This window comes from Carcharhinus amblyrhynchos, chromosome 27 (assembly GCF_965287045.1).
Source record: "Carcharhinus amblyrhynchos chromosome 27, sCarAmb.v2.hapA, whole genome shotgun sequence".
Taxonomy (NCBI): Eukaryota; Metazoa; Chordata; class Chondrichthyes; order Carcharhiniformes; family Carcharhinidae; genus Carcharhinus; species Carcharhinus amblyrhynchos.
Genome location: NC_137350.1, coordinates 1,940,773 through 1,963,261, shown reverse-complemented (window position 1 = coordinate 1,963,261; position 22,489 = coordinate 1,940,773). Strand labels below are relative to the sequence as shown.

At 45.3% G+C, this 22,489-nt stretch overlaps 1 protein-coding gene across 1 annotated transcript in view; it reads right to left on the bottom strand.

Moving 5' to 3' along the window:
- Positions 1 to 22,489, bottom strand: part of LOC145358992 (vasoactive intestinal polypeptide receptor-like) — a 292,201-nt gene that overhangs the window by 3,420 nt on the left and 266,292 nt on the right. The window contains exons 10-16 of the mRNA XM_080213349.1: positions 18,903 to 19,032; positions 13,257 to 13,407; positions 11,486 to 11,546; positions 10,686 to 10,752; positions 5,280 to 5,371; positions 3,655 to 3,784; positions 2,121 to 2,162 (exon numbers count right to left, since the gene is read on the bottom strand). Of these exons, the coding sequence (XP_080069475.1) occupies positions 2,121 to 2,162; positions 3,655 to 3,784; positions 5,280 to 5,371; positions 10,686 to 10,752; positions 11,486 to 11,546; positions 13,257 to 13,407; positions 18,903 to 19,032 (673 nt within the window). The remainder of the gene's footprint in view (positions 1 to 2,120; positions 2,163 to 3,654; positions 3,785 to 5,279; positions 5,372 to 10,685; positions 10,753 to 11,485; positions 11,547 to 13,256; positions 13,408 to 18,902; positions 19,033 to 22,489) is intronic.

Genomic DNA, 22,489 nt, shown 5'->3' with positions numbered 1-22,489 from the left:
TGGCTGCGTTGGAAAGGTCTCCAAAAGCAGGGCCCTACAAGGAGTTGATAATGAGTCTTGCACAACAATCCCCAATAAACTGGTGGGTGCTGTAACTGTCTCTGTCCCGATCACTGGTACCCGGGGAGGTCAGCAGGAAGATTGGCCTCTCTCGACAGTATGGTACGTTCCTAAGGCCTCCATGAAAAATAATCACTTGGAAACTCTTGCTGTAAAAGAACAGCCAGACTTATACAAGTCCAACTCTCGAGACCATCAAACAAACAACAACACCTTCCATTTATATAGTGATTTTGAAGTAATAAAATATCCCAAGATGCTTCAAAGGAGCAAACATAACAACAAACACATAAGCTGCAACTGTATCCTTGAGGAGGAAGTGAGGTCCAGAGGTGGAGAGGCTTTGGGAGAGATTTCCAGAAACAACTGAAGGTACAGCTACTAGTGGTGGAATATTTGAAATGCAAGTCAGTCGAGATATGGGAACACACCTTTCCATATGGACATAGGACACAATTCACCACTCCTCAGATACTGAAACAGTCTGTGACAAAATGCAGCAAGACCTGGACAACAACCAGGCTTAGGCTGATAAGTGACAAGTAACATTCACACCACACAAGCACGAGGCAATGACCCATCTCCTAAAGAGAGATCTAACCATCACCTCTTGACATTCAATGGCATTACTACCAACATCCTGGGCGTTACCATTGAACAGAAACTGAACTGGACTGGCTATATAAATACTGTGGATACAAGAGCAGATCAGAGGCTAGAAATCCTATGGTGGGTCCTCCTGACTGCCCAGAGCCTGGTCCATCTATAGAGCACCAGTCAAGGGTATGATGGAATGCTTTTCTGGATGAGTGCAGCTCCAACAACACTTAAAAAACTCAGCATCATTTAGGGCAATGCAGCCACCTTGATTGGTACCTCCTCTACAAACACTCAGTTTCTCCAGCACTGATGCACAGCAGTGGCAGCCGTGTGTACCATTGTCAAGATGCACTGCTGCAACTCACCAAAGTTCATTAGACAGCCTTTCCAAACTAATGATCACTATCATCTAGAAGAATAAGAGCAGCAGGTACATGGGAACACTGCCACCTGGAAATTCCTTTCCAATCCACTTACCATCCTGACTTGGAAATTTATCGCTGTCCCTTCACTGTTGCTGGGTCAAAACCCTGGAACTCGCTCCCTGACAGCACTTTGGACAGGTGTACACTGCACAGTTCAAGAAGGCGGTGCACTACCACCATCTAAAGGACAATTCGGGATGAGCAATAAATACTGGTCTAGCCAGTGATGTCCACATCCCATGAATAAATATAAAAAGAGCTCCTTTAGCTACTATTTGAAACGTACATGAATGTAGATGTTGAAAGTAGGCAGTCTGGCAAATACGTTTGTGTGGATTGGTCACGTACTCCAACACTGAACAGGCCAGATGCCAGCCCATCAAATCACCTGAGCTCACATTGTTCCTGTCGAGAGCTTTGGTCAAGTCTCATCTGGAGCAGTCTGTGCTCTTCTGATCATCAGAACAGAGATAGTTTAGTGGAGCAGCCAAAAAGATACGAAAGCTGAAAGAACAGTGGGATTTCTTGATTTGGAAAGAAAATTTGAAGAGGCTTCAAATTTTCAGGGTTATGACGACAGTTGGCAGTTTGTCTCGGCAGTCGTCCCCTGTGATGAATGGTTTCAATTGCCGGCGGTGGATTTCACATCTATCCGGTGGTTTTAGGACCATGTGGTTCATGTCCCACCTCAGTGGAGATGCTAACCTGGAGACCTCTCTTCAGTCAATAATTTGCTAACCAATCACCCTGACAAATTGGAGAAGTTAGCGCTGGGTCAATATTCACTAAAACATCAACAGGGTGGGAAAAAAGAAGGGCTGGAATTTTCCAATCTTGTTCGCCTTCCCTGCTGCCAATGAGAAAAGAGAATTTGCTGCTCAGCCAAATTCCATTCAGTGCAGCAGGATTGGCCAATCCCAGCCTTGGGTGAGGTCAGAAGTTCCTGGCAGAAATTTGCCAGCCAGAACAGAAGTGTAATTACTAATATAACAGTAACATTGACATCAACTTGCTATAAATTGTGGTTGATCTTACCTCTCCATTCAAGAAACAGTAGAGTATTGCAACTATGAAACCCTGGGAACAAAGAAAGTAAGGTCACAGAAAGCACGTTCTGCACTATCTAATACTCAGCTCAGCTGGAATGAAGACACATTGTTAGTCAACTGATGGTGGGTAAATTACTTTGATGCAGTAGACCATGAATTAGAAATGTAATTAACTAATCAATTTCTAAACATGAGCAAAGTCTGACTTTCTGGTATGGTGTGAGTTTGCAGCGATGCTAACATCAACTGGTCCCTGTAGACCTGTTCAAGTTCTCATCTACCTTGGAAGTTTTGACACAAGGTACAACTCCTAAAAGAAACCGTGGGCGAGATTCACTGGGTTTGTCCCAAGACCGGGACTTCCCACCAGAGCTCAACAGACCTTTCAATTGTCTGCTTGAATTGTCTATCTTGGGGGGTTCGATATCCATCAAAGTGAGAGACAGTTTGTTGCCCAATCTTGGATAGAATAAGACAGAGATAAGAACATAAGAACATAAGAAATAGGAGCAGGAGTAGGCCATCTAGCCCCTCGAGCCTGCCCCGCCATTCAATAAGATCATGGCTGATCTTTCGCTGCTCAGTTCCACATTCCCGCCCTCTCCCCATAACCCTTAATCCCCTCTCTTATCAAAAACCCATCAACCCACGTCTTAAAAATATTTAGCGAGGCAGCCTCCACCACTTCAACGGGCAGAGAATTCCAGAGATTCACCACCCTTTGAGTGAAGAAGTTCCTCCTCAACTCCGTTCTAAACCGCCCCCCCTTTATCTTGAGGCTGTGCCCCCTAGTCCTACTGTCCTTTCTGAGCGGGAAGAGTCTTTCCACCTCTATCCTATCCATCCCATTCATCATCTTATACGTCTCAATGAGATCTCCTCTCATTCTTCTAAACTCTAACGAGTACAAGCCCAGTTTATTCAGCCTCTCCTCATAGCTCAACCCCCTCAACTCCGGTATCAGCCTAGTAAACCTCCTCTGCACTCCCTCCAAGGCCAAAATATCGTTGCGCAGGTGTGGCGCCCAAAACTGCACACAGTACTCCAGCTGCGGCCTCACCAATGCCCTATACAGCTGCAGCAAGACCTCCCTACTTTTATATTCAATCCCCCTCGTTATGAAGGCCAGCATCCCATTCGCCTTCCTGACCACCTGCTGCACCTGCAAACTGGGTTTTTGGGACTCATGCACAATGACAAGATCACGAGACTCACTTCATTCATCACTGTTTGTATTCATAGACATCAAAACAGTCTCTGAAAGCAAGTTGCCTGCTCAAACAGCAACTTTCTCAATCACTAATGAGGGCATCGTCTCAGAATAAACAGGAGCCAACTTAAGATTGAGACAAAGAAGGATTTCTTCTCTCAGAGGATTGGAAGTCTTTGGAACTCCTTTGGAATTTAATGGGGCCAACGTCAGGAAAACCCTGTCCGATATCCCACACTGAGACAACTTTAACCAAAGTTACATTTATCATTAATTTTCCATTCACACATCCCTCAGAGCTGCCACTCACCTGGAAGGACCCAAGAGCCAGATCAAACACCAACCGGAAATAGATGTTCAGATGGTCCGGAACAAACACAAAGACAATGTAATTTACTCCAAATAGTGGGATCAGGAGCAGAGTGGACTTGGCCAGTCTCCTTTTAATAAAGAAATACAACAATTAAATCACTTTGAACTGAAGATAAAATGTTCTTTAAACTGCTGTATTTGCTTAAATGGAAAAATAACTTTGACCAGGTAGACAGGAATTCCCATTTCACTTATTTAAAAATACATGGCATTTAACATGAAACTTTGAGGTCTCGGCAATTCTCAGTCTCCTCTATGCTAATGTCACAAACAGAGATCTTACGTGTGTGATGATACTAAGCCTTGAAGAAATGTATTTTTATTATGTTTCTTGCAGGGTTTTTCAAACAACTCCTAGTATTTTATTGGCACCGTTTTGACAGCAGCTGGTGTCTCTAATTGTTCCTGAAACAATATAATGGAACATCTTGTTTATTTTTAATCTGGACTAATGCAATATCCTTTTATGATCCTGTTGGAATTGCTGGATGGAGCGTGACTGACAGATCAGGCGATGCCTGGGGACAGTTTTTTTTTCCCACAGAAAAGTCCAAGTTTTTAGTTTCGCTTTTCAGTGGTAGCCTAAGGTGGAGAGTGGCAACAGTGCTTTTCTCCTCTCTTTGAAGTTGGAAATTCCGCTGTCTGTGAGTTGCTGTTAGAAGCTGGTGGAAACAAGCAGTGTCTCTGTTTCTCTCTTCAAGGGCTTTTTGGAAACTTCCAGGACTGGAAAGCCTGAGATTTAATCCAACATTCAAAGGACCAATCCACAGCAGGTGTTAAAAAACTGCAAAATCCACCATCACGTGAGCATACTTGCTTTTAGTGCTAAGTCCAAGAAGGGCTGTATGTTTGTGGTTTGTTGTTAGACTTGGAACAACAGAGATAGCTAGCTGTTATGGTTTATACTGTATCATGTTTGAATTTTGTAATTGATACACTAATTCTTTTTGTTATATTCTAGCTGTATTCTTAAATAAACTTTGTTTGATAAGAGCTTCCTAGTGGGTCACTTAAATCATATTTGGAGTGAAACACGTTAAACTCACTCATGCCAAATTCAAATGTAAGAATTTAGGGGCTAGGCTATCTTCATAAAACACCTTAGAGTTTCTGGCCTGGGTCCGAATACTTGGATCCTGGGGCATTTCACCAATTTCACCAAAGGTCAGCCTAGGGTCTGACCCATAGGTGTCCAAACCAGTAACTGATCTGCTGGTGCATTTCTGCATTCTTGGACCCAAACGCATCTTCCTGAGCTTCTACAGACCCTGATTGTTTCTAGGTTGGTGTAAAAGTGCTCATTTTAATGGATGAAAACTCATGTTGTGTGCCTGCACTAAAATATCAATTCCACTACCGCCCCCCACCCCCCTGTCTCTTCCCTGTACAGATCTTATTCATGGTTCAAAACGTGAGCCCCAAATGTTTGAAACATTGGCAGAAAGGGTTGATGTTCTGGAGACAGTTGTCCAGCAGAGTCAATGAAAGCAGCACAACTGGCCCCAGATCAGAGGCTGCAATGTGGGTTTTTGGGGGGGGCGGGGGGGCCCTCTCTGTACTCACAGGTACTGCCGATACTCGCTTCCTCTGCTGTCCGATGAAGATACTTTCTGGATGAGGATCTGGATGATGGAGATGAACAGGATGAAGTTCACCTAATTGAGAAGGAGAACATCACAGTTTAGTGGAGTTTGGCATTTCTGGTCTGTGGTAAAACTGCTGCATGATATTTATCTGCAAAATAAACAAATGTTTCAGCTCTGTCAAAGTTTTGTTTATTTTGGAATTCTCTCCAAGTTTTATTTTAAGAAGGATCTTCACTCAGAAGGGGATAGTTTAATGGCCCTCATATACAGTCAGCTCCGAGGATGGCACAGGGTGATATCACATAACAACATAAGAACTAGGAGCAGGAGTCGGCCATCTGGCCCCTCGAGCCTGTCCACCATTCAATAAGATCATGGCTGATCTTTTCATGGACTCAGCTCCACCTACCCGCCCGCTCACCATAACCCTTAATTCCTTTACTGTTCAAAAATTTATCTATCTTGCCTTAAAATCATTCAATGAGGGAGCCTCAACTGCTTCACTGGGCAGGAAATTCCACAGATTCACAATCCTTTGTGTGAAGAAGTTCCTCCTCAACTCAGTCCTAAATCTGCTCCCCCTTATTTTGAGGCCATGCCCCCTAGTTCTAGTTTCACCCGCCAGTGGAAACACCTTCCCTGCTTCTATCTTATCCATTCCCTTCATAATCTTATAAGTTTCTATAAGATCTCCCCTCATTCTCTGAATTCCAATGGCCCCAGTCTACTCAGTCTCTCCTCATAAGCCAACCCTCTCAACTCCAGAATCAACCGAGTGAATCTCCTCTGCACCCCCTCCAGTGCCAGTATATCCTTTCTCAAGTAAGGAGACCAAAGCTGTACACAGTACTCCAGATGTGGCCTCACCAGCACCTTATACAGTTGCAACTTAACCTGGCTGTTTTTAAACTCCATCCCTCTGGCAATGAAGGACAAAATTCCATTTGCCTTTTTAATTACCTACTGCACCTGCAAACCAACTCCTTGAGATTCCTGCACAAGGACACCTGGGTCCCTCTGCACAGCAGCATGCTGCAATTTTTTACCATTTAAATAATAGTCCGTTTTGCTGTTATTCCTACCAAAATGGATAATCTCACATTTACCAACATTGTACTCCATCTGCCAGACCCTCGCCCACTCACTGAGACTGTCTATATCCCTTTGCAGACTTTCAGCGTCCTCTGTACACTTTGCTCTTCCACTCATCTTAGTGTCATCTGTGAATCTACATCCCCAACTCCAAACCATCTTTGTGTGTAAAACATAAACAAACGTTGCGTGATATTAGTGTTAAGGTATTGTAATGATTCAGCCCACTCTGCACTAAGATGTCAGGGAGATTTAGTTAAACTGGTTAAGCCCTTCATCAAATAGGGAGTATGGACGGATTAAGAATTTGCCCTTATAGTTTGCTGTAGTTCTTGTAGTTATGACCATTCCATCCAGGATTCTGGTCAAGTATCATTGCCTTTGGGAATGAACTGAAATTGTGCTATTTAAACTCCAGTGAAATCTTCTCCCAGTCACTATTACAAAGAGTGTATAGCACAGAAAGTGGCTGTTTGCCCTGACTGGCCAATTCATAGGTGCATAAGATACAGGAGCCAAATTAGGCCATTCGGCCCATTGAGTTTGCTCTGCCGTTCAATCATGGCTGATATGCTCCTCATCCCAATTTTCCTGCTTCTCCCCATAACCCTTCAACCCATTACCAATTAAAAATCTGTCTAATTCTTCCTTAAAATTACTCACTGTCCTACATCCACCGCTCTTTGGGATAGCCAATTCCACAGATTCACAACCCTTTGAGAGTTTCTCCTCAACTCTGTTTTAAATTTGCTGCCCGTTACTCGAATTCTCTCGCCCAAGAATGTCCCACAAGAGGAAGGTCCGCTCCACGTCACTTTATCCAGACCTTTTATCATCTTGTCTCCCTCAATTTGATCTCCCCGCATTCTTCTAAATTCCGAGAGTCTAATGTCAGAGTCTATGCTTCACATCAATTTCCTCCTGTCCCCTCCCCCCCACCTTTCTAACCTGCCCATTATTCCATCCTCCTCCATGTCCAGCTTTCTCTGAAATGTGTCGATGTGATATCTCAGTATTCCCCGTGGCGGTGAGCTCCATATTCTAAACAATCGGGGTGTGGAGAGGTCTCTCCCTGATCGAGACGTGTACGATTCTGAGGGGTCTTGACAGGAGGGGTGTGGAGAGGATGTTTTTCCCCTTGTGGGAGAATTGAGTACTTGGCATCACTGTTTAAAATGAGAGGTTTAGGGCAGAGAGAAGGAGAGAAAATTCACCCAAAAGGAAGATTTTCTTCCTCAAAAGGTACTGGAAGCAGAGACTGGATATTTTGAAGGCAGGAGTGGATAGATTCAGGATAAGGGGGTGAAATGTGAGGCTGTGGTTACAATCAGATCAGTCATGATCAGAGAATCCCTACAATGCAGAAGGAGGCTATTTGGCCATCGAGTCTGCACTGACCACAGTCCCACCCAAGCCCTATTCCCATAACCCCACACTTTTACTCTGCTAATCCTCTAACACTGGCATCAATATGGCATGGCCAATCACCCTAATCCACACATTTTTGGACTGCGGGAGTAAACTGGAGCACCAGGAGGAAGCCCATGCAGACACGGGGAGAATGTACGAACCCCACATAGACAGTGACCCGAGGCTGGAATTGAACCCTGGTGCTGTGAGGCAGCAGTGTTAACCACTGTGCCCCCCGTGCCCCCATCATATTAATGGTACAGCAGACTCAAAGGGGCGAGTGGGCCACTCCTGCTCCCAATGTTTGTATGTCCTGTTCCTTATCGACTTTATTAGTGACTCTCGTGTTTATGGGCCCTCCTTCTGGCCTGGTTTGTCTCACACGTGGAGACATCCTGTCTACGTATGCCCTCTTCCTTCCATCAGATCATTCCTTCGCCCTTTATTCGAAAGGAAAGAGCCGCAGATATTCCAGTAGAAGCAAAATGCTACAAATTCAGGAAATCTGAAATCAGAACAGGAACTGTTCAGCAGGTCTGGCAGTATCTGTGGAGTGAGAAACAAGGTTAATAGTTTGAATCCTCTGAAGTAGAGTCACACGGACTCAGAATGTTGGTGGGATTTTCCCTTCCTGCCTGTTGTGGGAATTGTGACGAGCAGGATGGAAAATTGGGCAGCCTGTGTAAAGGTCCACTGATTTTGGGGCGCGAGCCAGAACATTCCAACTGTTAATTCTGTTTCTCTCTCTACTAATGCTGCCAGACCTGCTGAGATTTTCCAGCATTTCCTGTTTGTTTCCCAGATTTTCCTGACCTTTTCTGCTCAGTATAACCTCTCTGTTCTAGTGTTGCCCTCATCGATCTTTGTTGAACCTGCTGCAGTGCCTGACATTGATTTGTAACATGGAGACCAGAACAACAACACAACCAGGGCTGTGGCAATGTCAAGGAGAAATCCATGCAGATTTAACTATCTAAAACTCTACACATGGAACTACTGCCCTCAGCTCTACCTCTTGGTGCTAGCTATGTATCTGCGGTATACAAAATCTAGGCCAACAATCCATACTGTACTAAAGAAGTGCTGCATTGTCAGAGGTACATTTTTCCAATGAGACATTATACTTCCACAGATGGGCGTAAAAGATCTTGTGGCATGATTTTGAAGAAGAATAGGGTGAGTTGTCTCTGCCAGTTTAGCTAATGCTGATTGAAAATAGGCCAAAATAGCAGAGATCAAAGATCAAATGTGAGGTAATGCATTTTGGAAGGTCTTACACAGGTAGGAAATATACAGTAAATGGCAGAACCCTTCAGAGTATTGATAGGCAGAGGGATCTGGGTGTACAGGTACACAGGCCACTGAAAGTGGCAACGCAGGTGGAGAAGGTAGTCAAGAAGGCATACGGCATGCTTGCCTTCATCGGCCGGGGTATTGAGTTTAAAAATTGGCAAGTCACGTTGCAGCTTTATAGAAACTTAGTTAGGCCGCACTTGGAATATAGTGTTCAATTCTGGTCGCCACACTACCAGAAGGATGTGGAGGCTTTGGAGAGGGTACAGAAAAGATTTACCAGGATGTTGCCTGGTATGGAGGGCATTAGCTATGAGGAGAGGTTGGAGAAACTTGGTTTGTTCTCACTGGAGCGACGGAGGTTGAGGGGTGACCTGATAGAAGTCCACAAGATTATGAGAGGCATGGACAGAGTGGATAAATATTTTTAAGACGCGGGTTGATAGGTTTTTGATAGGTAAGGGGATTAAGGGTTATGGGGAGAGGGCGGGAAAGTGGAACTGAGCCATGACAGATCAGCCATGATCTTATTGAATGGCGGGGCAGGCTCGAGGGGCTAGATGGCCTACTCCTGCTCCTATTTCTTATGTTCTTATGTTCTTATGGATAGTCAGAAGTTTTTTCCCAGGGTGGAAGAGTCAGTTACTAGGGGGCACAAGTTTAAGGTGCGAGGGGCAAGGTTTAAGGGAGATGTACGAGGCAGATCTTTTACACAGAGAGTAGTGGGTGCCTGGAACTCGTTGCCAGGGGAGGTAGTGGAAGCGGATACGATAGTGACTTTTAAGGGGCATCTTGACAAATACATGAATAGGATGGGAATAGAAGGATACGGTCCCCAGAAGGGTAGGGGGTTTTAGTTAAGTTGGGCAGCATGGTCAGTGCAGGGTTGGAGGGCAAAAGAGCCTGTTCCTGTGCTGTAATTTTCTTTGTTCTTTGTTCTAACATGCAAAAACCAGTTGGTCCAGTAGTTACCAATAGCTGTTTTGGGATCTTGCTATGCAAAGACCGTACAGCATATTTCCTCCATTATAAAAAAGGCTGCACTTCAAAAATTACTTTCTTGCTTCAGTAGCTCTTTGGGCTGCAAAGAAGCCATGGAAGAAAGTCTCTGAATGTGTGTCTCCCGACTTGAGGAGATGCTGATGAATGTGGGTGGGAAAGTTAAGGCGGAATGATCCAGACCATAGCTGCCTGCCTCTTAGTTAGCAACTTCAGACTAGTATGAATGTGAGGACAGCAGAGTTTCCTGCTCTCCCTCTTGGCCAGCAGCAGTGTGTGACGTTAACGCAGCAACAATCACATCCTTTAACAGTTCCATTGTTACAGACAGGGGATGATCGCTGGTTTTAATCCCCAAACTGGTTGCAGCTGGAGCTGTTGGGTGTGGGGAAGCAGATGGAGGCTGTTTATTGAGAATAAAATTGCTTAAGGTTTGGCTTCAGGCTTATTCCTTCCCCAGATACTAATATTGGAATTTACATGATACTGAGGGAGTATCAGGGGAAAACAGAGAAATTACCATCAAAACTGTCGTGTATTCATGATCCACAATGTTAATTTATCACAGACACACAAGAGGAATACTCACCAAAATCGTTAGAGAAATTGGAGCCTTAATAATCCAAAAATATGGAGAATCAATAGAATCCCAGCACCTAAAGGAAATATCCAGTTAAAATGTGAATGGAATCTTGTAGAATTCCCAGAATATCTGAGTGAGCTGATTTTGGCAGGAATGACAGTGTACGAGAGATGTGTTAACTGACCACATGCATGTAAAAGGATTCCACATCCTGATCTCCATCCAGTCACTCCCACTGGAAAGCATGTGTGTGTATGCATGCATCAGGCTGTGTGTCAGGGTGTGTGTCAGGGTGTAGTGTGCATCAGTGTATGTGTCAGCATGCGGTGTGTGTGTTCATTAGGGTGGGTGTCAGGAGCATGATGTGTGTCAGGGAGTGTGTGTGTGTTGTTTGTATGTTTAGGGGATGCGACGAGGTTGTATGTAACTGCATGTGTGTGTGTGTGTGTGTCTACTGGGGTCCATATGTAAGGCTGTTTTTATGTGCGTTTGAAGTAAATGTACATATGTGTGTAGGAGTGTGTGTGACTGGGTGTGTACTGTGTGTATGATTGTATGAGGAGTGGTGTGTAGGTAGTGGGTGGGGAAGGATGTTCTTGGGTCTGTGCACTGTCAGGATCAAGCTCAATATTAAAAACATCAGTGGCCATGTAACTGATAACACCCATCACCCAAACTCACACAGTGAGAATCGCCTCTGGATTAGACACTAGAGAGCAGCTAATGTCTGGAATTGGAAACAGGAAGAACCAATTGGAAAACAGTGTTCATGTTGTCTTAATTTAGATTGGCCAGTTCTCTCTTACCCAATATCATCATAGTGCAACATGGCAAGTGTCCAACTGACAGTGATCAAGAGTGGAGTACCTGTACAAACAAGAAGAGGATCAATAGAATAGAGCAATGTTGTACCTCAGCCTGTGATTTTCCCCATTGTGAACATCACAGTTGTTCAGCCAGTCTACTATTCTCAAAATGAATCTATTCCTTCACATTGAAAAGGATCAGGGAAGTCAGATGAAGAAAATTAATGGAATTAATGTAATCAGTTAAAAAATCACTCACACACAAACATTATGCCGATGACACGAAACTTGGTGGTGTTGTGGATGGTCTGGAGGGATGTCAGAAGTTGCAGCGGGTCATAGATAGGATGCAAGATTGGGCGGAGAAGTGGCAGATGGACTTCAACGCGGATAAATGTGTAGTGGTCCATTTTGGCAGGACCAGTGGGATGAAGGAGTATAATATCAAGGGTAGGAGTCTTAGCTGTGCTGAGGATCAGAACGATCTTGGGGTCCGGATCCATAGGACTCTTAAATCGGCCTCGCAGGTAGAGGATGTGGTCAAGAAGGCGTGTGGTGTACCGGCCTTCACCAATCGAGGGACTGAGTTTAGGAGTCGGGAGGTAATGCTGCAACTTTATAAGACCCTTGTCAGACCCCACTTGGAGTACTGTGCGCAGTTCTGGTCGCCTCATTACAGGAGGGATGTGGAAGCTATTGAGAGGGTGCAGAGGAGATTTACAAGGATGTTGCCTGGATTGGGAGGCATGTCTTATGAGGATAGGCTGAGAGAGCTCAATCTTTTCTTAGAGAGACGAAGGATGAGAGGTGACCTGATAGAGGTGTATAAGAGGTTGAGAGGTATGGATAGGGTGGATTCTCAGAGGCTATTTCCCAGGGCTGAAATGGTCACTACGAGAGGACACACATTTAAGATGTTGGGAAGTAAGGTACAGAGGAGATGTCAGGGGTAAGTTTTTCACTCAGAGGGTGGTGAGTGAGTGGAATCGGCTGCCGTCGGTGGTGGCAGAGGCGAACTCGCTGGGGTCTTTTAAGAGACTTCTGGATGAGTACATGGGATTTAATGGGATTGAGGGTTATAGGTAAGCATAATAGGTAGACATAACATTGGCGCAACTTGTGGGCCGAAGGGCCTGTTTGTGCTGTAGTTTTTCTATGATTCTATGATTATCCAAAGACGTGCAGGTTACGGAGACATGTGTTGCCTCATAGCGCCAGGGACCCGGGTTCAATTTCTGGCTCGAAGAATCCTCTCCCATAATTTCCCTACCATTGATGTAAGGTTCACCGGCCTGTAATTACCTGGATTATTCTTGCTGCCCTTCTTAAACAAAGGAACAACACTGGCTATACATTTATTGTTTCAATGCAATAAAGGGAGGGCCCTTTCCCCCATTCCCCCACTCTCCCACACCAGGTCTTTTGTCCTTAATGTTGCTACATCTTGTTGCAAACTCTCCTAGCTACAGTTTAATATCTAACACGTTCTCCCTTTCTTCAAAGCCAAAATAATTTGAAACATTAACTCTGTTTTCTTTCCCTACAGATGCTTCCAGACCCACTGAGATTTTCCAGCATCCTCTTGTTCTTGTTTGAATAGTGACCTCTGAAAGTGAATTGGAAATGGCAATGCAGAGGGTGACGGGGGGAGTGGGACTAATTGGAACATAGAACATAATTGGATAGCTCTTTCCAAGAGCCAGAACCACATGGGGCCAAATGGTCTATTTCTGTGCTGTATGATTTGATGAATGAAAAGGAAAAACCTTACCCCAGGCCATGACGATGTACCACCAGAAATACTTCCTCTCAGTGAAGAAGACAACAATGAGGGTGTGGAGATACATGCCTTCTGCCAACAGCCAGAAGAAGTTTGCTGTGATACTGAACTGGAAGAAAGTGATTGCAGCTTTGCAGGATGGCTGAGAAAGAGAGAAATTAACGTTACCCTCATTTCTGACCCTTTGTCCACCAACTGTGTATGAACCCCCAGTCTTACACATTACATTTAACTCTATTGTAAGGAGTCTGAGCTCAGGTTAATTCCAAGATTTGTAGGTTATTTACAGCAAGCGTTCTCTTAACCCTCTGGAATTTAGTGCTTATTAGTTACATCATAAAAGAGCAGTGTTACAAGCTCTTTAATCTTGCTAATGATGACCTTATATGGATCCCTCCTGGTACAAGTGGTCCTGAATCAAAGATAATTAGTCTTGGTCAACGTAAATGAGTCATATCCCATGGGAACATCTACTGAATGCTTCCAGCACAGCTGGTGATGGCCCCAGGATAAACCGGTTGGGTAGATGGAGTCCACTGCAGGGACTTTGTTGTCCTCATTGTATCTGGAAGCGTGCCAGCCCTGAGTGTAATATAAACGCAGCTAACCAGCAGCAACTACAAGCTGAAAATGTGAATGTTGGTTGGTCTATGCAAGTCACAAACAAGAATATACAGTCTCTGCCCACACACTGAGCTCTCATAACCTACAATACACAAGACAAATTGTGCGGTTTGTTGAGCTGAGTTTAGAAACAGTTACTGGGGAGAGCTGAGGAACTGAGAAATGGACCAAGACGGGCAAAGTGTACAAGCTGAATAGGTTAGAGCCTGTCATAAAAGTGAGTCCAAAACATTAGAAATGTACAAACAACAAAAAGGGTAATCAAATGAAGAGTGCAGCTATTCCCGCCTCCCCACCAACCCCATCCCCCCGCCACCCCCCCACCCCCTGTTACAGGCATCTTTGGCCATTGATATCTGTGTCCACCTGGTCACTGCAAAGCTGCTCCTGTTCCAGGAGGCTGCAGATATCAGCAGTGACGTGCCTGAGAAATTGAGCTTACCGAGGCACGGGTTCAGACGTGAGGTGGGTTTTTACAGCCTCACTCGAGCGAGACCCGAAATCTCACCCCAAGGTCAACAGATATTTCTTGTGTCCGCCCTTCACTCGCTCCGAGTCCGGCAGTAGAATTCCAGGAATGGATTCACTTATTGTATCTGTTTATTCATTTTCCCTGTTGAGGGGGATGATCCTCCTCTACCTTCACACCCTGTTTCAGGGGTCGTGTCTCCTTCCAGCTAGATCTCGGTGTCCATCCTGTTTACCCTGCGGAGGAGTTTGTGGTTCAGGGGCGAGCAGCCGTCACTGCTGTTGGTGTTTCCCCTGCTGCTGCCAGAGCAGTTATCAGTGGGGTGGACTTACTGCTCCTGGCCCTCAACACAGGTAGAAGGTGGAGCTGCTCACCTGCCGTGGTAAGGCTGGCCTCAGGGAAGTTCAGCTGATGAGGTGCCAGGCGGGTGAGGTGCCTTCCAAGAATTTGGCAATCATCCATCAAGCAGGCATTGCCCTCTGTGAGCGGAGGTGCTGTGAACTGCAGCCTCTCACAATGGCCCAGGTTGGAGTCTCACTGGGTAAAGCTTCCCGAGCCTGTCAGTTTTACTGAAGAATCACTTTCCATTCCCCTCAGTGACCCCAGTCAGTCACCGGCAGGTTGGTAAACAGGAACTCTGGCTTGGGAATTCAGAATTGATAGTAAAAGGAGTTTGTAATTGTCTGTTTTATTTCCCTAATTTGCTGATGGATCCAAAGGGAGTCGGTGGGGAGAGATGGAGTGGGGCTCCCCACTTTCCTTCAATCAACCCCACAGAAACCCAGAAGAATATCCAAAATAGGGAGCAGGGATAGACCATATGGGCTGGACAAGCCTGCTTGACCACAATTCAGCTTTCCCTCCCTGTTCCCAGGATCTCTTTGTTCCCTGGGAGACCAATGATCTCTCTGTCTCTGCCTTGAATATGTTCCACAACTCCTGGTTAAAGTCCAACAGGTTTATTTGACAGTAAACGCCACGAGCTTTCGGGGCTTTTCCCCTTTGTCAGGTGGGTGGGGAGTTCTGATCACAGATGGAGCTTATAAAGACACACACTCAGTTTATAGAATACTGATTAGAATGTGAATCTTTACAGCTAATCAAGTCTTAAAGGTGCAGAGAATGTAATCAGTATTCTGTAAACTGAGTGTGTGTCTTTATAAGCTCTGCTTGTGATCCCCACTCACCTGACGAAGTGGAAAAGCCCCGAAAGCTAGTGGTGTTTGCTACCAAATAAACTTGTTGGAATTTAACCTGGTGTTGTGAGACTTCTTGCTGTGTTTACCCCAATCCAACACCGGCATCTCCACATCTTGAATCTGTTCCTCTGAGGGGCAGCCACAACTCTGGGGAAAAGAATTCCAGAAATTAGCAATTTTTTGAGTGCAGAAATTTCCTCTGATTCCAGTCCGAAATGATTGGCAAATTATCCTCGACTAGCGGATAGGAGACAGAGGGTGGTGGTTGATGGTAAATATTCGTCATGGAGTTAGGCGGCTAAGAGGGGATCTTATTGAAACATATAAGATGATTAGAGGTTTGGATAGGGTGGATAGTGATAGCCTTTTTCCTCGGATGGAGAAAGCTAGCACGAGAAGGCATAGCTTTAAATTAAGGGGGGGTAGTTATAGGACGGATGTCAGGGGTAGGTTCTTTACCCAGTGGGTGGTGAGGGATTGGAATGCCCTGCCTGCTGCAGTTGTAAATGCGCCTAGTTTGGGGGCGTTTAAGAGATCTCTGGATAGGTTTATGGACGAAAAGGGATTGGTATAGGCTAGTGGGTCATTGTTTTTGTAACTGGTCGGCGCAACATTGTGGGCCGAAGGGCCTGTTCTGCGCTGTAATGTTCTATGTTCTATGTTCTATGAGTTCAGTTACGAGTGGTGTGCCTCAGGGATCTGTTTTGGGGCCACTGCTGTTTGTAATTTTTATTAATGATCTGGATGAGGGTACAGTTGGGTGAATTAGTAAATTTGCTGATGACACCTGCGCTGTAATGTTCTATGTTCTTGTGTTCTAGAACATAGAACACTGCAGCACAAACAGGCCCTTCAGCCCACAAGTTGTGCCAATCATATCCCTAGCTACCAGACCTATCTATAATTCTCAATCCCATTAAATCCCATGTACTCATCCAGAAGTCTTTTAAAAGACCCCAGCAAGTTTGCCTCCACCACCACTGACGGCAGCCGATTCCACTCACTCACCACCCTCTGAATGAAAAACTTACCCCTAACATCTCCTCTGTACCTGCTCCCCAGCACCTTAAACCTGTGTCCTCTCGTAGCGACCATTTCAGCCCTGGGAAATAACCTCTGAGAATCCACCCTATCTATTCCTCTCAACATTTTATAAACCTCTATCAGGTCGCCTCTCAACCTTCGTCTCTCCAGGGAGAAGACACCCAGCTCCCTCAACCTATCTTCATAAGGCATGCCTCCCAATCCAGGCAACATCCTTGTAAATCTCCTCTGCACCCTCTCAATAGCTTCCACATCCTTCTTATAGTGAGGCGACCAGAACTGCGCACAGTACTCCAAGTGGGGTCTGACAAGGGTCCTATAAAGTTGCAGCATTACCTCCCGACTCCTAAACTCAATCCCTCGATTGATGAAGACCGGCACACCACACGCCTTCTTGACCACATCCTCCACCTGCGAGGCCAATTCGGACTCCAAGATCCTTCTGCTCTTCAACACAGCTAAGACTCCTACCCTTGATATTGTATTCCTTCATCCCATTGGATCTGCCAAAATGGACCACTACACATTTATTTGCGTTGAAGTCCATCTGCCACTTCTCCGCCCAGTCTTGCATCCTATCTACGTCCCGCTGCAACTTCTGACATCCCTCCAGACCATCCACAACACCACCAACCTTCGTGTCGTCGGCAAACTTACTAACCCATCCCTCCACTTCCTCATCCAGGTCATTTATGAAAATGACAAATAGCAAGGGTCCTAGAACAGATCCCTGGGGCACTCCACTGGTGACCGACCTCCATGCAGAAAAAGACCCATCCACAACCACTCTCTGCCTTCTGCAGGCAAGCCAGTTCTGGATCCCCAAGGTCAAAGCCCCTTGGATCCCATGCCCTCTCACTTTTTCAAGAAGTCTTGCATGGGGGACCTTACCAAACACCTTGCTGAAGTCCATATAAACCACATCCACCACTCTTCCTTTGTCTATGTGTTTAGTCACATTTTCAAAGAACTCAACTAGGCTCGTAAGGTACTACCTGCCCTTGACAAAGCTGTGCTGACTATTTCTGATCGTACTAAACTTTTCTAAATGTTCATAAATCCTGTCCCTCAGAATCCTCTCCATAACTTACCAACCACTGAGGTCAGACTCACCGGTCGGTAATTTCCCGGGCTATCCCTGTTCTCTTCCTTGAAAGTAGGTTCCCTGACCTGGGAAAACAACTGACCAGTGCCCACTCTGTCAAAGCCCATTCACAGGGTGGCTAATTTCAGCATTCTGACCGGTGTTAATCTCAGGGTATTTAATTCCTCGCATACCTACCTCCCCTGGCCTGGGAAAATTCCTCCCATTGAACAGAAAAGCAACTGAATTATTCAAAACCTTCACAAAAAAGACAATTAGTTAGAATATTGTGGGCATTTCTGGGCACCACACTCTAGAAATGGGTTAAGGTCTTTGAGAGGTCGCAAACAGGATTGTATCAATAATGAAGCACTTCAGTTCTGAGGAAAGACAGGAGAAGCTGGTTTTGTTTTTCTTAGGGTCGAGAAGATAAAGAAAAAATCTGAGGAGTGTTCAAACCATGACCAATTCTGAACTTTTTAAGTTTATTTATGAGTAAGACTTACATTCACACTGCAATGAAGTTACTGTGAAAATCCCCTAGTCGCCACATTCTGGCGTCCTTCTGTGTACACTGAGGGAGAATTTAGCATGGCCAACGCACCTGACCAGCACATAGTTCGGACTATGGGAGGAAACCAGAGCACCCAGAAGAAACCCACACGTGACGAGAAGCTGCAGACTCTGGACAGATGGCAACCCAAGCTGGGAATTGAACCCGAGTCCCTAGGCAGCAGTGCCAAGCACTGTGCCACCCTCAATAGAGAAATTGGGTGGGATTTTCCAGTCGCATACACTGCAAGACTGGCATTTCCCACTCAAGGTCAATGAACCTTCAAATGGTCTGTCAAATTTTCCAGTTCCGTCCCTCATGATTCCTGTGAAGGGCGGGACTGGAAAATCTGATCCCACTGATATGAGGATTAAGAACCAAAATGGTGTCAGTTGGACAGTGTACAAGCTGGGTGAATGATCCACTATCACTACCCTGGGGAAGAAGTTGTAGCTCTCCTCCAGGTGGAAATGTTATTTAAGGAATGAGGGTATACCTGACCCTGAGTCACTGGGTTTTCCAGTCCCACTGACTTCAGGAATTAACAGGGGCAGGATTGAAAATTCTGACAGGCCAGCGAATCACATTACTGAGCAGCCGCCGTGAGTCACTCGACATCGCCCCCTCTCGATAACACCTGGCACCAACACGTGTTTTCACTCACCGTTGAAAGGGTGCATTGGTCAGAGTCAGAACCGAACAGTACCACGTCCTTAATAAACACAGCAATGGCTCTCATGATGAAGGAGACAAACAGATTCATATGGATATAGTTCCTGGTGCAGTGAAGCTTTCTGTCTCAAAGAAAGTTAAAGAACAGAATTTTACAAATGAGAAAGTACTTCAAACCTAATAAACATCCAATCCAGCGTTTCCATCTATCCATCCATGCTCAGTGCCATCTCACCACCAAATGCCTCAAACCTTCTAGATCCCTCAATCCTGCCACATCCCTCAACCCCACCACATCCCTCAAACTCTCCAATGCCTCAATCCCACCTCCAAACTATTACCTTAAAATTTACTTTCCTAATTTTCCTGCTTCAGTAAACAATTGAAGATTGATTTATGGAGTTCAACAAGGGAGCAATGATATCCGACAGGGCCCAGGGGATTAATGGGTGGACAGAAGAGGGGTTTCCAGGGGAGGAAGGTCATGGGGAAAAGATTACAGGGCAGAGAGGTAGTGAGAGGAGGGAGAAGTCACAGAGGAGGTAGGTCACAGGGTACAGAATTCATCAAGTCTGAAGTAAGTCGGGAGAGAGATCAAGGGGAGGGAGGCCACAGGGGGGAATTCACGGGGACGGGGGTCATGGGGGAGGGAGATCGGAGGGAGGGAGATTGGGCGGGGGGGAGGTCATCAGGGAGGGAGGTCACCGGGAGGGAGGTTATGGGATGAAAGGTCACATGGGGGAAGGTCATGGGGGAAGGAGGTCACAAAGAAGGAGGTCATGGTGGGGGGAGGTCGCAGGGAGGACACAGGGAGAGAGGGATTGGAGAGGGAGGCTGTGGGGGAGGGATGCCCTATGGAGGAATGTCACAGGAAGGAATGCCCTGGGGATGGGAGATTGATGGGGAAGAAAAGTATATGGGAGGGAAGTCATGGGGAAGGATGGCCAAGTTGGAAAGGTCCAGCAGGAGAGGGGCGGTGGTGGGGAAGGAGACGTTGTAGGAGCGGGTGGTTTCAGGGGTAAGGGTTGGATCACAGAGAGGAGGCAGATAGAGCCTGAGGGGAAGGATTCACACTGTTCCCTTGTATAAGAGAGGTTGGAAAATCACTGCTGCTGGAACCAACATGGTGCCTCCCTTAGCTCCCTTTGAAATTAAATTTAAATAAAAATAAGAAGTACGTAGCTTCATGAACACATTATAGTCACTGATCTGCCTCTCCAGAGCAGCTTACTCAAGCATCCCAAAAGCCACCACAGTTAAACGAGAAGCATTTTGGAGGGTGTTAATACTGCCCACTCTGCCCCAACCCACTTCAATGTTTGAAAATATCAACATCTTTTTGGAAAATTGGAATGAATGTTTTTTGCCTTGAGTGGAAGTGTGGAAAACCGCACCAGATCCTGGAGCTCAGCAGCCCAGTATCACTGCATTGGGGTCACTGGGGGCAGTGAACTTAGAAAAGGATGGATGTCTTCTGGTGCAGTGGGTAGCGTCTCGCTTCTGAGCCAGAAGCCCTGGGTCCAGTCCCACTCCAGAACTTGATGGCCAAGGAAGGTGTGTTCAGGACGCAGCTAAACAGATTGTGTGCCAAGATGCAAAACCCTTCCAAATGCGCCAATGACTGGCGGTAAAAATGGGAGAGACTCCTGGTCAGTTGGGCTTGATGTGGAGTGGTGCCCACTATAAGCCCCTATCGACAGACCAGTGACCTGTTCCAGGAATTACTAGCTATGGAAACAGACAAACTTCTGCCTTAGTGCACCACGAGGTGTGGGAAGAGAATGGGAATGAGAGGATGTCATTCCCATTTCAATGAAATGATTTCACTTCAATCTCAATTGTTAAAATGAAGGGAAATGCAAAAGACAAATTTTTATTTGAAACACTCTCCTGATTTTTCGAAGCCAATAATAATTTGGCACTTTATTTATCTCTTTTATGATCACAATAAAGACCAATTTGATTATCAATCTCTTGAGTAAAGCTTCCTTTCTTGTCACTCCAGTGATGGAAAACATTTTTGTCTTTCAAAGAGCATCTCTATATGGATACTGCTTCAGATCACCCTTGGAGCACTCTGGGGGGTGCAGAGGGACTAGTTACAGCCTGGGAACTGCTTTTTAAATATAACCCTTCCTCCAGAACTTACCTTTCCTGTGGAGATATCAAAAATCTATAATTTAAAAAAAAAGCATGACACACAAAGGTTTTCTGGAACTAGTCTTTATGTGGAGATGAATCACACTTACGCATCTCGTGCTAAACATATCAATGAGAAAAGCAGTACTCACACACAGAGAGATGAATGAAAATCCAGGTGCCAACTCAGTCACTCTTAATATGGAGATGGAATATGAAGTTAAAATAGTCAAGAAATATTTTATACACACATTAACGTTAAGAAGGATCTAACAAAGTCAGCTTTATAATTTAAAACCATAAAATACACATTACATTTCTGTGTACAGCTTGAAGGAATTTATGTACTTCATATCATCCTGTCGGAAACTAAACAGTTTGTATGTTTCAAGGACAAACATACAGAGATTTAAGGATGACCATGTCCCATCATATGTGCTGTCTGTTTGTCCTCTCTGCTATATTTGCTTTTAACGAATCTTTTGACAATAGTTTGGCCCTTGGAGTTGAATGTATCTGGCAATATGTGTGGGTTAGGTGCTTTGGCAATGCTAAATTGCCCCTTAGTGTCTTGGGATGCGTATGTTAGAAGGACAAGTGGGGAAATATGTGGGGTTATGGGAATAGGGCCTGGGTGGGTTTGTTGTCAGTGCAGACTCGATGGGCTGAATGGCCTCCTTCTGCACTATTAGGGTTTCTCTGAAGTTGATTAGTGTATTTTGAACCCACATGTCAGAGTGTGATCGAAGCACAGTGGTGCGGAGTGGACGGTCACACCCTGTCTACAGATGATCGGGTGTTCCTGTCGTCTGTAAGGACACATAGGGCAGGACTTTCTAGGCCTTTCCCGCCAGTGGAATCTTTTAGTGTCTAACAGGTTTCGAAATAAATTGGCGGCAGGTGTGATATAATTGCTGTTTGTAATATATATCCTCCAAATGATTTGGAGGAAAATGTAACTGGATTGATTAGTAAGTTTGTGGATGACACAAAGATTGGTGAATTTGCGGATAGTGATGAGGACCATCAGAGGATACAGCAGGATATAGATCGATTGGAGACTTGGGCAGAGAGATGGCAGCTGGAGTTTAATCTGGACAAATGTGAGGTAATGCATTTTGGAAAGTCTAATACAAATAGAAAATATACATTAAATGGCAGAACCCTTAAGAGTATTGATGGGCAGAGGGATCTGGGTGTACAGGTACACAGGTCACTGCAAGTGACAATGCAGGTGGAGAAGGTAGTCAAGAAGGCATATGGCATGTTTGCCTTCATTGGCCAGGGAATCGTGTTTAAAAATAGCAAGTCATGTTGACGCTTTATAGAACCTTAGTTAGGCCGCACTTGGAATATAGTGTTCAATTCTGGTCACCACACTACCAGAAGGATGTGGAGGCTTTGGAGAGGGGACAGGAAAGATTTACCAGGATGTTGCCG